General features: G+C 37.3%; 1 protein-coding gene across 1 annotated transcript; it reads right to left on the minus strand.

Annotated features, from left to right (window-relative positions):
* Positions 1–540: 540 nt before the first annotated feature.
* Positions 541–13,669, minus strand: paqr3a (progestin and adipoQ receptor family member IIIa). Its single transcript, XM_062417653.1, has 8 exons — positions 13,528–13,669; positions 11,064–11,295; positions 9,584–9,746; positions 7,614–7,769; positions 3,744–3,941; positions 3,563–3,653; positions 2,573–2,754; positions 541–1,227 (listed from the first exon to the last, which is right to left on the minus strand). The coding sequence occupies exons 1-7, from the start codon at positions 13,589–13,591 to the stop codon at positions 2,609–2,611; spliced, it is 1,050 nt and encodes a 349-aa protein (XP_062273637.1). The 5' UTR covers positions 13,592–13,669; the 3' UTR covers positions 541–1,227; positions 2,573–2,608.
* Positions 13,670–16,490: the final 2,821 nt, after the last annotated feature.

A 16,490-nucleotide genomic window follows, 5' to 3' on the forward strand; every position in this document is an offset into this window, starting at 1 on the left:
GAGCTGCTCCCTCACAGCTACTTACAAGCCTCTAAATTAACTTCTAAGAGCTACAAAATATATATATGTAATAAAAGATGTCAACTTTAAGTAATACTGTAGTTTCATGGGGGCAGAAATTAGGGATTTTGAGGCTTCTCCCTCCTTTAAAAGTCAGTTTTGAACCCAAACTCTCACATTTACAGTTTATGAGCGTTTGTCATACCTGTGTTTGATTTAAAATACAACATTTAAAACACTTAAAATCATCTTCTAACATCAATACTGATCACAGGAGGACAGAATAACAAAAAAAAACTACATGTAAGAGATGAAAGGAAGAAAAAAGGAGTGATTTATTCGGCAGCAGTGGCTCTTTCTTCAGTCTTTGGTTGTGTTTTTTTTAATATTTAAGTATGAGATGTGTTGAAAGCTGCTGTCTTCTATTAAAGAAAAGACTCACAGTTTCACAACAAGGCAGCTACAAACTGATTTTAATAATAAAAGTAATAAAAAAAGGACTCCAATAGAAATAAGTCATCATTTTAACCCTCAAAAAGCTGATTTACTTACAAAAATCCATCGAAATGTTTAGTCTGACTGTGCAGAAAAGTAAATTTTAACACTTAAAAACATTGAATTTTCCCTTTTAAGGACATTTAATTACTTTAATTATCATAAATTGTGAATTCAAAATAGATTTTTTTAGGGAATATAAACCACTGGCTTATAAAAATGTTAAAGTAATATGAGATAGAGTTGGAAAGTTGGGCGTACTAACAGCAAAAGTTAAATAAAAGAGAGCTACATGATGTTTAATTTAATAACAGGCACTTACAGAAATATGAAGGATTTCTTCTATTAATAAAATAAAAGAAAAATGCTACATGACTAAACTTTCAAACCCTGATCATGTTTTTTTTTAAAGAGTTTTTAAGTTAATTTTAAACTCTGAAATTGGAGATTTTGATGGTTTAACTGCAGAGTTTCAGTGTTTTACCTGCACCGAGTCAGAGATCCTGTTTTATTTTGAAAATATAGACTCAACTTCCTGGACCTGGAGGAGATCTGATGGAGGTTTTTAGATTCCCGTCTGCAGCTCCTCTCTGATGTGCTGGTTTTATTTTAGGTTGTTTTTTTTACTCCTACATCACAGAGAGTCTCATTTCAGCTGGACTGAAGACAATCTGTGTCCTCGGTCGTGTCTTGCACCAATGCATGCTGGGAAATGCTGCAGCCTCGACCAACCTGAAAAACACAATAAAATGAATCAATTAACAGTTCAAAAGATGCCAACAGCTGGTTAAATCCAGTAAATCCAGAGTTTATCGTGTTTCTGTCCTCCTGATAAATGCAAAATACAATATTCACTTTGCTTTTAACTCTGCTTTTATCTCTACTATCTTCACATAAATATATCAGGCTCTTTAGCTGCTGCATGTTTCACTTTCTTCACCAGCTTGTTGTTAAGTTTATCTGCTGTTTTAGTGATGTGCAAGTAGTGAAAACAGCTGTAAACATCTGCCAGCTGCAGAGTAATAATCAGCTGAAGTGAACGCTTCGTAGAGCTGCAGAGTAAGATGATAAATGTAGTTATTTAATCTATTGATGATATAAAAATACTGCTTAGTGCAACTTTAATGACAATATAAATTACTTAAATTACCTCAAAAACCGTCTTTAATGATTTGATTTACACTTTAAAATGATCCCAACTTATAAAAAGTAAAGTTTCACAATGTTATTGTTTATAGTTATTGTTATACTCAATTCAGTGAGTGAATATTAGTAATAAAAAACACATTTAGAAACATTACAAGAGCTCAAAATGAGACAGGAGGTATCACTTTGCTTCTTTTAAATGTCACTTTTTTCCTCTTTAAAATCTGTCAACATTTATTTAGCTTCTCTTTAGTTATCTTCTTGGAGTAAACCTGATATTTAACCCTCCTGTTGCCCTCGAGTCAAGGAAGGAAGGGAGGAAGAAGGAAGAAAGGAAGGGAGGAAGGAAGGAAGGAAGGGAGGAGGGAGGAAGGAAGGAAGGAAGGAAGGGAAAAAGGAAGGAGGAAGGAAGGAAGGAAGGAAGGAAGGAAAGGAAGGAGGGAGGAAGGAAGGAAGGAAGGAAGGGAGGAAGTAAAAGAAGGAATGAAGGATGGAGGAAAGAAGGGAGGAAGGTAGGAGGGACGGAGAAAGGACAAGAGGTAGGGAGGAAGGAAGGAAAGAAGGAAGGGAGGAAGGTAGGGGGGAAGAAAGAAAGAGACAAGGAGGGAGGGAGGAAAGAAGGAAGGAGGGAGGGACGGAGGGAGGAAGGAAGGACAGAAGGACAGAAGGAAGGAAAGAAAGAAGTGAGGAAAGAAAGAGGTAGGAAAGAAAGAGAGAAGGAGGGAGGAAGGAAGGACAGACGGAAGGAAGATAGGGAGGAAAGAAGGAACAGTCAAAACAGACGGGGTCAATTTGACCCGGGAGGACAACAGGAAGGTTAAGATGCAGAAAATTTCCCAGAATATTTTTAAAAAATCAATAAAACCAAAAGCAGAAATATAAATATAACAGCTATAAACTTCTGTACAGTGATATTGGAGCAGCTGCTTACATTAAAACTCCGTCTCCCAGCATGCCGAGCGTCGTCCTATGAGTGTTGCGGGGGGGCGTCGGGACACGGCTGGCTGTGTCTGTACGCCATGATGAAACATGACGACTGATGCCACCAATAAAACATCAGCACCAGCAGCAGATGCCAAACCTGGTGACTGGAGCCGACGTAGTTCAGCTGACCTGCAGGAGAGGGAATAAAGCACAGGATGAATGTTTTTACTTTATTTAACCATTGGAAGATAATTTAGGATTTTTTAATGTAATTTAATACATTTTTTAGTGTTTGTTCACACTGGTTTTAAAGGCTTCACTAACATTTACCTTTTATAAAAACTCTGAATATTACAGATTTAGATTTTATAGCTGAATTTTACACTTGAGCTCAATTGAACTTGATGCGTCCGTACGATTAAGCTGAATTTCAGGTAAGTTTCAGGACTTTTAAGACCTGAAAAAAACTATTAAACACACTTTTCAAGCACTAAAAATGCTTCAGATGTGACCAAAAGGAAGCTGAAGAATGCTGAATATTTGCACTTTGAATCACATGAAACTGAATCTTTAATATTTGATTTAATTCAAATAATTACATCTATAAACAGCAGGAAAAAATCCACACACTGCAGCTCCCAATGCAGGTATAATCTATTAGGATACCACAAGTGAGGCTTGAAATGTCTCATTAAATTATACCTGCATTGGGAACTACAGTGTCCGAACCTTTTTCAGATTTATTTGGAACATGAGAATAAAAACAAACGAAGAAACAATGAACAAAACAAAATTAACAGTGTTTGAAGAAGGAGTAGAAAGAAGAACAGACTTATACATTCCTGTTCCTACACTGTTTATGAAGCTCTGAGCTTTTTTAGACGCCTTTTACCTCCAAAAAATTAACTTTAAACCTTTGAAACACTACACTGCTACAAGTGAAGAGTGATAATGAAACATAAACTGAACAACAATGGAAATCAAAACCTGGTCTCACCTGGGAAGTAACGTTCAGGGACTTTCGACACGTAGAAAATGAGAGCTAGCGCAGCGATTAAGTACATCCCCAGGACCCGAGGAACGAAAGCCTGAAAAGGAGAAACATTTATTTATTAAGACATCCAAAAATAAAGCAGCGAACACAACCAGATATAATGAAAAGGTTGTGATGTTCTTACCTGGACGAGCTCGGAGGAGAAGCCCCCGGTGATGCAGATCCAGTGGACGGTGGGAATGAGGCCGTAACCGGCCACCAAGCAGAAGATGAGCGAGCGCAGCTGCTTCCACTGCTTGCTGAGGTAATGAGGGTGAATCTGAGCGAAGAACACGGCCAAGATCATAGCGAGGACCGTCACCAGGTACACCTGACGCCAGTACTGTAGAGGACAGAGAGAGAGGAGAGGGTTAAATATATATTCAACAAGATAAAAACAAACTAAAAAACACTTGAATGCATCAAGAAGAAGAAAAATGAGTACAAAACAGCAGAGTTAATGATGTTTTTTTGTGTCCATGTGGTTTAGTCAAATTTAAAAGAGGTTAAAATGTGAAAATAAACGTATGAATAACTTGCACACATTCTTTTTTTGTGGACCCAGCATCAAATTTCTGCTTTTAATCCACTTTGAGAGAATATATTAGAGGATTATGGTAAAAATGTCTAAGTGGTGTAACCATAAAAACTTTGTACCAAATAATTCAACTTGCTTAAAAACAGTAAATTCTCAATAAAACACCATATCAACTAGTTTGGCATGATCTTACATTATAACTTTTATATTAAATAAAGGTAATGGAATACAATTGTTCTAAATATTACATTCCATCTGGTAACCATGGAGATCAGGAAACATTTACATTGTTTAAATGAAGTAATTATTAGTATAAGTCCACTTAAATACACTGTAGGTGATAAAATATGTAATATGTATCATTCTTTTGTGGTTACACCATTTGACACCATATTATTATTATTATTATTTAGACTTTTAACATATGTTTAAATGCTTTAGATTCACACAGTTCCTGAAGAGTTTGACTTCTCAAGGAAGTGTGTGTGTTTTGAAATACTTTGCATGTTTTTATACATTTCTCCTCTGATAATAATCTAGTTTTCAGCTGCTCTACTTCGAGAATAATCAGTTAAGAAACAAGTCAAACCTTGTCTGGTTTCGGCTTCGTGAATGTGAAGATTTGCTCCTTTTTCTTTGTTAGTTTTATATGAGTTTTGAGTTGTTGGTCAGAGAAAACAGGTGATTTGAAGACATTATATTGAGTTTTAGGGAATTGTAACGAGGTATTTATCACCATTTTCTAAGATTTTAACAATTAAAAGACCTGAGTAATGTCTCGATTTTAGGTTTTTGCAGCTTGTGTTTGAACGGGACATGAATACCTGTTGTAGAGTGTAGATCATAAAAAAATAACTGAGCAATTTAACAATTAAAAAAAAGGTTAAAGGTCTAAAATGCTTTCTACTTTCTTCAGATGACTTTAGGAGTTCTTCTCTTCTCTTCTCTATCATTACATGCACAAGTTGCACAAACATGTATTGATATATTAAACTTCCTTTAAAAGACAGTGATGATCTGAACCTCTGATAAAAACAAACCAATAGTTTCTTCTCGTTAATATGAATATAAACTAAATGTAAACTAAAGCTTCAGCTCTGTACTTATATAATATTTAAACTTCTATAAGTAAACTGTGCACAATCTGGACAGCCTCTCCGTCTCCGTCCCTTCTGTCCCTGTGTGTGTGTGTGTGTGTGTGTGTGTGTGTGTGTGTGTGTGTGTAGATGTAGGCCTCCGTCCAGTCACACGTTAAAGTCCTGCCGAATTTCACAGTGAATAAATTTGCACCAGGAACAAGGCCCCGCTCTGCTTCAGCCAAATTTCTTAAAGCTCTCTCTCTTCTTTCCTTCCTTCCTTCCTCCTCCTGTTTTCATGACAGACACCATCATGTTCTCTCCTCCAAGATCTTGAGTTTAACTGGCTAAATATATATATAAAAATAAAAATAAAAAAGTCAGTTTTTTCTTTAGGGACTTGGCGAGTCGCAAGAGAGGAGCCACCCAGAAGCGAAGCCCCAGTCTTGGCATAAATGAGGAGGGGGGGGGGGGGTCTTCCTTCACTTCCTTTACTGAGATGGCTCCCAGACTCGTGAACGTCATATGGTTGGAGGGGGGGGGGGGAGAGGGGGGGACGACAGGAGTGACGGGCCGCTCCGTGAACGCAGCCATCTGGTTTGAGCTGGAGCAGATTTTGAGCTGCGTTCTGGGGGCAAAATAACCCCGACGCTTCCAAAATATGCGGGGGAACGGCGAACAGCAACGCAGCGCAGCCAGCCAAACACTTCAGGAGTTAAGAAAAAGAGAGAAAAGAGAAGAGAGAGAGAGGAGAGATAGATGGTGGTGGGCGGCTGGAATAAGGAGCTGAAACTGAGCTTGTGTCATCAAAGAGGATATTTTCCAAAAAACGGGGCGAGCACAGCGAAGGTGTCGTTGTTGCTTATTCATCGGGAACAATGAGTCAATCAGCCTTCAGCTTTTTATTCAATTAACGGCTAAACTCGAAAGGCTGAGTGACGGTGAGCTCATGAGTCTCCAGAGAGGACGACTGTGGAGAGAAGAGCCTCGAACACACATAAACACATCAAGTTAATGTCCAAGAGTCAAAAACATAGATTTTCGGTTTCTAATCATATAAATAAGAGAAAAGCATAAAGTAGCATAAAGTGTTCGGCTCCTTCTACTTTTACATGCTTTCTTATTCAACTGTCTTATTTTCTCTTCTCTTATCATTTGTATTGTGTGTAAAACTACTTTTATGGCTGTTGATAATTAAGTTAAAAGGTGAAAAGATAGATGTTTCTCTGAGGATTGACAGTCGTGTAGTCTTGGTGTCATCTGAGGATCATTTCCCTTCATGAACTCTACTGTCAGATTCTGCTGAAACTAAATTATTATTAATATTTGTTGATCTGTTTTTTGATTAACTGAACTTTAAGTCTGTAAAATGTCAGTAAATAGTGAACACTGCTCATTATGATTGATCCCAGAGATTAAGTTCATGTCCAAGAGTTTGAGCAACAGGTCAAAAATACAGCTCTTAAGTTTCCAATGATATAAAACAGAGAAAAGCAGAAAGCAGAAAATATTTGTCCTCTTTTTTTCTTTTTCTTTTTTTTTTTTTTACATGCTTTCTTATTTCACTGTCTTATTTTCTCTTGATAAACTATCAATTGTACTGTATGTAGGGTTGGGTATCGATACTCAATACATTTAAGGTAAACGATACCTGCAATTGATCCTTTTTGAACCCAGAACTAGAAAATATGACTACTTGTAGACAACTTTTTTCCTCCCTTCCTTTCATCTGTCCTTCCTTCCTCCCTCACTCCTTCCCTCCTTCCTTCCTTCTTTCCTCCCTCCCTCTTTTCCTTTCTCCCTCCCTCATTCCTTCTTTCATCCCTCCTTCCTACCTTCATTCCTTCCTTCCTTCTTTCCTCCGTCCTCCCTTACTTCCTCCCTCCTTCCCTCCTTCCCTCCTTCCTCCCCTCCTTCCTTCCTCCCTCCTTTCCTTCCATCTTACTCCCTTCCTTCCTCCTTTCCTTCCTCCTCCCTTCCATCCTTCCATCCTTCCACCCTCCTTTCCTTCCTTCCTTCCTTCCTTCCTTCCACCCTTCCTTCCTTCCTCCCTCTTAGCCTCCCTCCTTTCCTTCCTTCCTTCCTTCTTCCTCCTTTCCTTCCTTCTTCCCCTCCTTCCTCGACTCGAGGACAACAGGAGGGTTAAAATCAATTAAAAAGTACATCACAGAAGTCTTTAACATCATCTTTTAACCTGTAGTATTTAAATTCAAACATCTTCTCTTGAGTCTGGTTGAATTTTACAGCTTTACATCTTTTGTGAACGAGCTTGTTGCTTCACATCAAAGAAATAATACCTGCAATTGATCCTTTTTGAACACAGACCTAAAAAATATGACTATTTAATAACAAGAGTTGATATCAGACTCTAGTGAACGATGCAGGCTGAAGAAGAACGTACGTTATTGCAGTAGAAGGTGTAGAAGACTCCGGGGACGTAGCAGCCCAGGATGCCGATGGAGATGCCTGCGTAGTCCAGCGCCATCCAGCGGCGGCTCGTCTTCTCCGAGCGGTGGCAGCAGAACAGGTGATAACCCACCGAGCACAGCATGCACAGCTGAGGACGGAGAAACAGACAGATAGATACCATCACATGTTAAATATAAATCATTTACCAGGACATTTTCAGCTGCTACAGTACGACACACAAGTACATTATATTATTTATTTTTATCACTATTTTAAATGGGTTTTTATCTTTTGTTCTTTATGTTTCATTACTTTATCATACTCATATTTTATTACAGTGTGCATTAGTCACCAAGTTACATTTTTACTTTATTTCCTGTGTTTTTTTCATTTTTTAATCAAACTGTGAAGCACTCTGAATTGCATTTGATTTGTTTGAAAGGTGCAATATATATATATATAAAGAAAATTTGACCGATTTGTAGCTGTGATGCTAATTCCGCCATGTTTCCCCATTCATTTATGCTAACAACATTAGCAATAAGGACCGCTAGCAGTTCAAATGAACATGTACAACTTTAGTTTTCGCTTCCTATTTTTCTCATTTCAAAAGGTGCTCCATTTGAAATGACTTTTCCTCTGACTCACTCCTTTCCCTGTGGTTGGTCTCTGCATTTTAATCGAGTGTTGCCGACTATGTTTATTGGACAGTAGCTAAAGACTGCACGGAAAGTTGCCTAATCTCTGTCTAATGTCAGCTGGTGTCAACTCTTTACTGTGCCCATTGAAGATGCAAACCTTGTTCTCTATGACTGGAATATTGGTCAATCATTTTCCAGGTTTTCCAGGATGCGTGTGAACCATGACACCTTTTTTGTACAACATGGGATTGAAGGTTTTGGTTGTTGTGAGTAATTTGGCTGGAAAAAGTCTCCAGTTGTTGGTTTCTTTGGGGATAATTCATCCCATAGAAACAAAGCTTGTGAAACATATCAGTACAAACAATATCAACAACAGTTGAAACATGATTTTAGGTTTTATTTTCTACTTGCTGAAAGGTCAACTTTAATGGTTAAGTGTAGAATAGCTGAGAAAAAAGAGACACTACTGTGACTCACTCGGGTGTTGCCGACTACTTTCATTGGAAAGTAGCTAAAGACTGCACGGAAGGTCACCTAATCTCTGTCTAATGTCAGCTGGTGTCAACTCCTCACTGTGCCCATGTTGCCCATTGAAGACAGAGTGAGAACAGACTATGCACAAACCTTTTCTATGACTGGGAAATTGGTCAATAATGTTCCAGGTTTTCCAGGATGCGTGGGAACCCTGACACTGAGGTTTATTTTTTAATTCAATTTAATATTGTTTTTACAACATGGGATTGAAAGTTTTGGTTGTTGAGCAAACTATCCTGAAGCTACTGTGAATAATTTGGCTGACAAAGTCTCCAGTTGTTGTTTTTTGTTTTTGGGATAATTCATCCCATAGCAACAAAGCTTGTGAAACATATCATTACAAACTGCTGAAACATGATTTAAAGCTTTATTATCTACTTGCTGAAAGGCCACAAGGGGAAAAGTTTGTTTTTATATTTATCTCCGGTCCAATTCTTACTATTAGGTCGTGGGATCGGGTCGGTTCTCTCAGCTTCTCAGCTTTCACTCACACATGGACTCTTTTACAAAGATAATTTTAATCCCCTTTTGGGAACTTTCCTCATATTTGAAGAATGGGTTCAATGATGTTAAATACTAATATATTCCTCAGTGTCTCAGCCTCTCCGTGTGAATAACCACAGCTTTGTCAATCTGTAACCTTTTGACAAACAGGGACAACAACAGTCCACGATACAGACACAATATATTAAATAGCAAGCTTTAACATTAACCACAGCAAAGACACATTTCTAACCAACATCACGGCTGTAAAGTAAAGCTGTAAACATCAGGAAAAGTGTCGTACCTGGAAGCAGAAGAGGCCGATGGAGTAGATGACGTAGTCTTCTCTGGAGGCTCCGAAGGCCGGCAACACGGACGCCATGTTGTAAATGCCGAGGCAGAAGAAGAGCAGGAAGCCCAGCAGGTGACTCCAGATACTCCCCGTCTCATTGGACAGAATGAAGAGGCTGCGGAGAGGATGTAAGAAGTTTATCCTTTGTGTCGTCCTGCCGGGTCAAATTGACCCCGTCTGTTTTGACTGTTCCTTCTTTCCTCCCTTCCTTCCTTCCTCCCTCACTCCTTCTTTCCTTCCTCTGTCCTTCTTTCCTTCCTTCCTTTTCCTTTCTCCCTCCCTCCCTCCTACCTTCATTCCTTCCTTCTTTCCTCCGTCCTTCATTCCTTCCTTCCTTTCCTTTCTCCTTTTCCTCTTTCCTCCCTTCCTTCCCTCCTTCCTCCCCTCCTCTCTTCCTTCATCCTTTCCTTTCTCCTTTTCCTCCCTTCCTTCCCTCCTTCCTCCCCTCCTCCCTTCCTTCATCCTTTCCTCCCTTCTTCCTCCCTCCCATCTTCCTCCCTTCCTTCCTTCCTCCTTTCCTCCCTTCTTCCTCGCTTCCATCCTTCCTTCCTCCCTCCCTCCTTTCCTTCTTCTCTTCCTTTCCTCCTTTCCTTCCTTCTTCCTCCCTTCCTTCCTCCCTTCTTTCTTCGACTCGAGAACAACAGGAGGGTTAAAATCAATTAAAAAGCATGTCACAGAAGTCTTTAACATCATCTTTTAACCTGTAGTATTTAAATTCAAACATCCTCTCTTGAGCCTGGTTGAATTTTACAGCTTTACATCTTCTGTGAACCAGCTTGTTGCTTCACATCAAAGAAATAAATGAAAACTATTTACTTTGTCAGCTCTTAATTTAACTGGAAAGCTCTCTGAAATGTTTTCACTATGTAGGCAAGTGGGAAAGCCTATTTTAAAGGCAGTTTTGTCGGTATTAAGTAATTGTTTTTAGGAAATCATTTTTTAAAAAAGAGCAACTTTAATAGAAGCCAAGGACTATAGAGATGTAAAAGGTTTGTTTTTCTGTCCTGTGGATGATGTAAGAAACACCTACAGTACTTCTTCTGTTGCAGAAATGCTTTATGTTTTATCACTGGGGTTGTTAATTCACAAGTTTCTTCATGATCATATTAATTCAATGGACGACGATTCAATGTTTGCCGATAAAAGAAAGTCTGCCTTTTCCAAAAACTTGAATAAACATCAAGTAACTATTTTTATACATTAAAGCAGGTTTTTTTTCTTCTCTTTCAAAAATTGTAACGAGACACACTGCATCACTTGTTCCAAAAGACGAGCAGCAGCAGCAGCACATTTCAGACAGTTTATAGTCTGCCTGAAACATCTGATGATAGACTCGCCTCTATAATCCAGCTACGGACGTGTTGCTGTTGCTGAAATGTGAAATCAAAGCAGTGAAACTCAACTTTGTCCTGCTCTCCTCTCTTCTCCTCACCTCTTAATACACAGTCTGGAGGGCAGGTACGCTCTGTATCCATCAGTGATGTAAGGGTTCTCCCTCAAAAAGCCCGGGATCTGCTCGTAGGTGTAGAGTCTGATGCCGCGGGGCACGAGAACGGGCCAGTACTGATACCCTCCCAGCTCGATGTAGTGAGCCGTCTGAGGGTTCTTCTGGAGTTTCTGAGGCATGGCGGAGCCTGCAGAGTCCGCTTTAGTCTGAGCTGAAGCTGAGGAGACAAAGACAGATCAGATTAAGGCTCGTTCTTATATAACAAGACAAGCTAATTGTTTTTCTTCATTGTCCAAAGGGGAGCAGCAGGGTGAGCGACTCATTTTGTGACTGAAATCTACAATCTGTATTAGTAGGTGATGAAGAAAGTAAAAAAAGTAGCATCAAGAGAAACTTTAAGAAACTAGAGGAGTTAATGCAAAAAGCCAGAAAGAGCAGATGTTGTTTTATATTTTATATAAATCTAGAAATAATCAGAAAGTTTGAGGATTCATAAACATTTTAAAAACACAAGGAGCTAATGACATCTTAAATAAAGGAAATATATGTAAAATTCTGCACTATTTCTGGATCAATTTTTTTGTGTCCATGTGGTTTAGTTTAAATTTAAATGGGTTACGATGTGAAAATAAATGTATGAATAACTTGCACACATTCTTTTTTTGTGGACCCAGCATCAAATTTCTGCTTTTAATCCATTTTGAGAGAATATATTAGAGGATTATGGTAAAAATGTCTAAGTGGTGTAACCATAAAAACTTTGTACCAAATAATTCAACTTGCTTAAAAACAGTAAATTCTCAATAAAACACCATATCAACTAGTTTGGCATGATCTTACATTATAACTTTTATATTAAATGAAGGTAATGGAATACAATTGTTCTAAATATTACATTTAATCTGGTAACCATGGAGATCAGGAAACATTTATATTGTTTTAAATGAAGTAATTATTAGTATAAGCACACTTAAATACACTGTAGGTGGATAGAATATTTAATATCTATCATTCTTTTGTGGTTACACCATTTGACATTTTCAGGAGCATTCAGTCTTACTTTTGGTTAAAAAAAAAAAGTCATTTCAAATGACATAAAACCAACAAAAATACAAAATGTACATTTTGACAAAGATAAAGATATTTTTTAATTGCTCATCTTGCCAAGTGACTGAACTCACAGCTGGTGTTAAACCAGTTGTGAGTATGGCTGTAATTCAAGTTTCCAGCAGAAGATAGTTTAATAAGTCAAATTGTGATAGAGGGAAACATCACATAAGAACTAAGTAAGTGTCAGAAGTCAAATTATTATTATTATAAGCATATAGGAGCTTTCTCAGTGTCAAAAACTGGATTAATTGTATCCAAAACACAATCAGACAGACCAAAAGTGAGAATCATAAGATCAATACATCAAGCTGAGATCCTTCAGAGATAGAAAAGCAGCTTTATCAAAGATACACAGTTTTACTAAATAAAGAACACAAGACTCCAATCAGTAAAAGTCATGTCGAAATAAAGACTTGTTGTGTCAGAGGACGAGTGGCAGCTGGTAAAAAACACAGCCAAGAGAAATAAGTGGGTAAAGAAACACCAACATTTCGCAGAGGATGTTCTTATGTACTATTATATTACTATTAAACATTCACACCTCCTGAAACGTTATTAAAGCCTCTTTTTTTTAAGCCCAAGCATCAAACTTTTACCCCTTAAATTAATATAAAACACTAAGAAACATGTGTTATTATAATTTATATTAATGTTACTCTAGTTTTCTATTACCCCTAATCCAATATATATAATTAAAACACAATTTTTTGCTTTTTGTTTGTGTTTTTTTTACTTGTTTTGTCTTGTTTTTTAGTGTGGAGGAAATTAAGAAATATTGGACTTACACTACTTATAGTATCTACAGTTACAGATTAAATGGCAAATAACAATACTAGTCTACTTTAAAAGCAAAGCCATTAAATTAGTCTTCATATAATCTCATATTAACCATCTTCAGTTTATCTTTCATCTGTTCTTTTAACATTATGTAAAGAAAAACTAATCAAACTAACCATTTAATAATAAGCCACTTATCAGCCCTATGTACTATTATATTACTATTAGACGTTCAAACCTCCTAAAACATTATTAAATCCTTTATTTAAAAGCCCAAGTATCAAACTTTAGCCCCACAAAGTCATATAAAACACTAAGAAGGATTTGTTATTATAATCTCTATAAATGTTACATTATAAAAGTAGTCATTTTATTGATATTAAAGTCTTTATTTGGTGATTATTTAACGCCGAATTCAGCCTAAGACACTACTTAACAACACACGGTGTTAAAGTAGGTTTTACGTTGCGTATAAAATGACTTTAAACCACATTAATATTAAATTAAATGAGTTTTTAACGCAGTTTGGTGACTAGCTTAAACTTTAAAGGACTGAACTCACCTTTTAACTTGGAGTAGGAGCAGCTGGAGCCATTCTGGAGCTTGTAGTAGCTGCTGCTGCGCATTTATTTAACATTAATTTAACATTTACTCAACGGTTAATTTAATAAAAACATTAAAAAGTGGAACCAAACACGCGACGGCCAAATCACCACTGACGTCACCACTGAAGGACCCCGACGGCGGCTCTGAGAGATGAGCTGCCTGAAAGACTGCCTGAGTAAAAACAACAACAACAAAACAGGCAGATTCGTCTTTTTGTGATGAAGCATAAAACACGCAGTGACAAATAATATGTTAAAAAATACTTTTAAAAGCAGCATCAGATTTGTTAAAATGTGCATTTTATATGTAATATTTTTACACTCATATTAAACCAAAAGAAAAAGGAGCAAATCTTCACATTCATGAAGCCGGAGTCAGACAAGGTTTGACTTGTTTCTTAACTGATGCTTTGAAAGTAGAGCAGCTCAAAACTAGATTATTATCAGAGGAGAAATGTACAAAAACATCCAAAGTATTTAAAAACACACACACTTCCTTGAGAAGTCAAACTCTTAAGGAACTGTCTAAATCTAAAGCATTTAAAACAGCTGTTAAAAGTCTAAATGATATAATATATATATGGGTTGGCAAGATGAACAATTCAAAAATATGTTATGTATGCAGCATCAGGTTTGTTAAAATGTACATTTTGTATTTTTGTTGGTTTTATATCATTTGAAATGACATTCGCATCATTTTTTACCAAAAATAAGACTGAATGCTCCTGAAAATGTCAAATGGTGTAACCACAAAAGAATGATAAATATTAAATATTTTATCCACCTACAGTGTATTTAAGTGGACTTATACTAATAATGACTGTAAATGTTTCCTGATCTCCATGATTCCCCAGATGAAATGTAATATTTAGAACAATTGTATTCCATTACCTTTATTTAATATAAAAGTTATAATGTAAGATCATGCCAAACTAGTTGATATGGTGTTTTATTGAGAATTTACTGTTTTTAAGCAAGTTGAATTATTCTAAGTTTTTATGGTTACACCACTTATAAATTTTTGCCATAATCCTCTAATATATTCTCTCAAAATGGATTAAAAGCAGAAATTTGATGGAAAAAAGAATGTGTGCAAGTTATTCATACATTTATTTTCACATTTTAACCCCTTTAAATTTGACTAAACCACATGAACCCATAAAACCATCATTGACCCATGAATGGAAGTGATTTGTGATCGAAACTTGTGATTTACACCACTACTTAACCCCTACATCATATTAAAACCTTAATTTAACTACATACTGCAGTGTGCAGGTGTGGCTCATGTTAAATAGGCCATTGAGTGCAGCTCTCAGTCTCCTGGCTGTCGTCCCGCTGCACTGTGAGACTGTGTTATATCCTCCTGTCGCTAACTGTCATCAGGAATCCTCATCAGAGTGAGCGCGCTCTCTCTCTCTCTCTCTCCCTCTCTCTCGCTCTCTCTCTCTCTCTCTCTCTCTCTTTCTGCAGACCTCTCAGGTGTGAGAGATGTTGGGAGGATTCCCTCAGGAGGGAAGTCACACTCAGTCCTCCCTCTGCTGTTTACACCCCCCCCCTCCCATCACCACCACTACAACCACTTTAATTGCCTCATTCTCGAGTGGAAGTGTGTTTTCTTCATTATCACTTCTAATACACCTCTCAGCACATCCACTCGCTCGGCAAAGTGTCAGCTGCCAAGTTAAGATAAGTAACTTGTGCATTTCAAGGGGCAAACAACGAGAGTCTCCTGCTGCTGTAGTCGCTGCTCGGCAGATCTTAATTGATTTGGTGGGTTGTTTTTTTTTAAACAAGTTGGCAGTGATTTGCACTCGTTTGTTTTATCTGATTCTGTTTAGTAGTAAAGTAGGTGAGACACACACACACACACACACACACACACACACACACACACACACACACACACACACACACACAACACACACACACACACACACAGAGGAACGTGTACAGTATGTCTTTTCCTTCTACTCTCTCTTATTACATGTTTTCTTTTAAACATCTATCACAGGTTATAGATGGACTTCATGCTTTAGCTTTTAACCAGACATACATACTGCAATTGTGCTCTCACACCATTTGCTTTGCAAGGAGGGATTTCAGGTCCACACGATTTAACCTCCAAATAAAGTGTGTTGATAAACTGCTGGTTCCCAATGTCTCGTAATTCAGCAATTACTTATTCTTCTACTGTGGTTATAATAATCCATGGCTTCAAAACATCCATGTAGAAACTTTTTTATGTCTAATCTTTGTGCATGTTTCTTTCTTCTTCGCCTTCTGCAAAACCCGACTGAAGTCAGTGTGTACCAAAAGAAGAAGAATAGTAATGTGTTTTATAACCAAAAGAGCCACAAGCTACGGTTCACTCCATATTATCTGATTATACATAATTTAATTTGTTAGGCATTTGCACCACTGTGGTACAATCTGAACTCTGACATTTCCCCTGTGCTAGTCTTAAAAAGGGACTCTATGTAAAAAATTAGCTTAAAGACTTTAATAGTTTAAGTTTATATGGAGCTTATTTGTTGTAAAGTTGTATTTTTATCAAGCTGCACACAGAAAACTGAGAGTACGGTCACATTTTCCATCAAAAGAGTAATGTAAGGCTGCAATCAACAATTATTTTCACCATCCATAGGTCAGGAAATAGTGGAAAATGCTGATCTTTACTCCCTGAAGCTGAAGTTATGAGTTGTATTATCTTACCAACAGTCAAAACCACAAATATGTTTATTTTAAAACACAGATACTTTACAACTAAACCCCCCAAAACACACACAAGCATTCCCTTCTCTAGTCTAGATAGATAATTTTTTTTACAAAGGTCAGAAATGGCTGATATGAGTGTTTCAGGCTCATCGCTCCAGATTTTTCCCCAAAAGGGATTGAAGGGATAGAAGCTCACACCCTG

The sequence above is a fragment of the Scomber scombrus genome, chromosome 4 (genome assembly GCF_963691925.1).
Source record: "Scomber scombrus chromosome 4, fScoSco1.1, whole genome shotgun sequence".
NCBI classification, from domain to species: domain Eukaryota; kingdom Metazoa; phylum Chordata; class Actinopteri; order Scombriformes; family Scombridae; genus Scomber; species Scomber scombrus.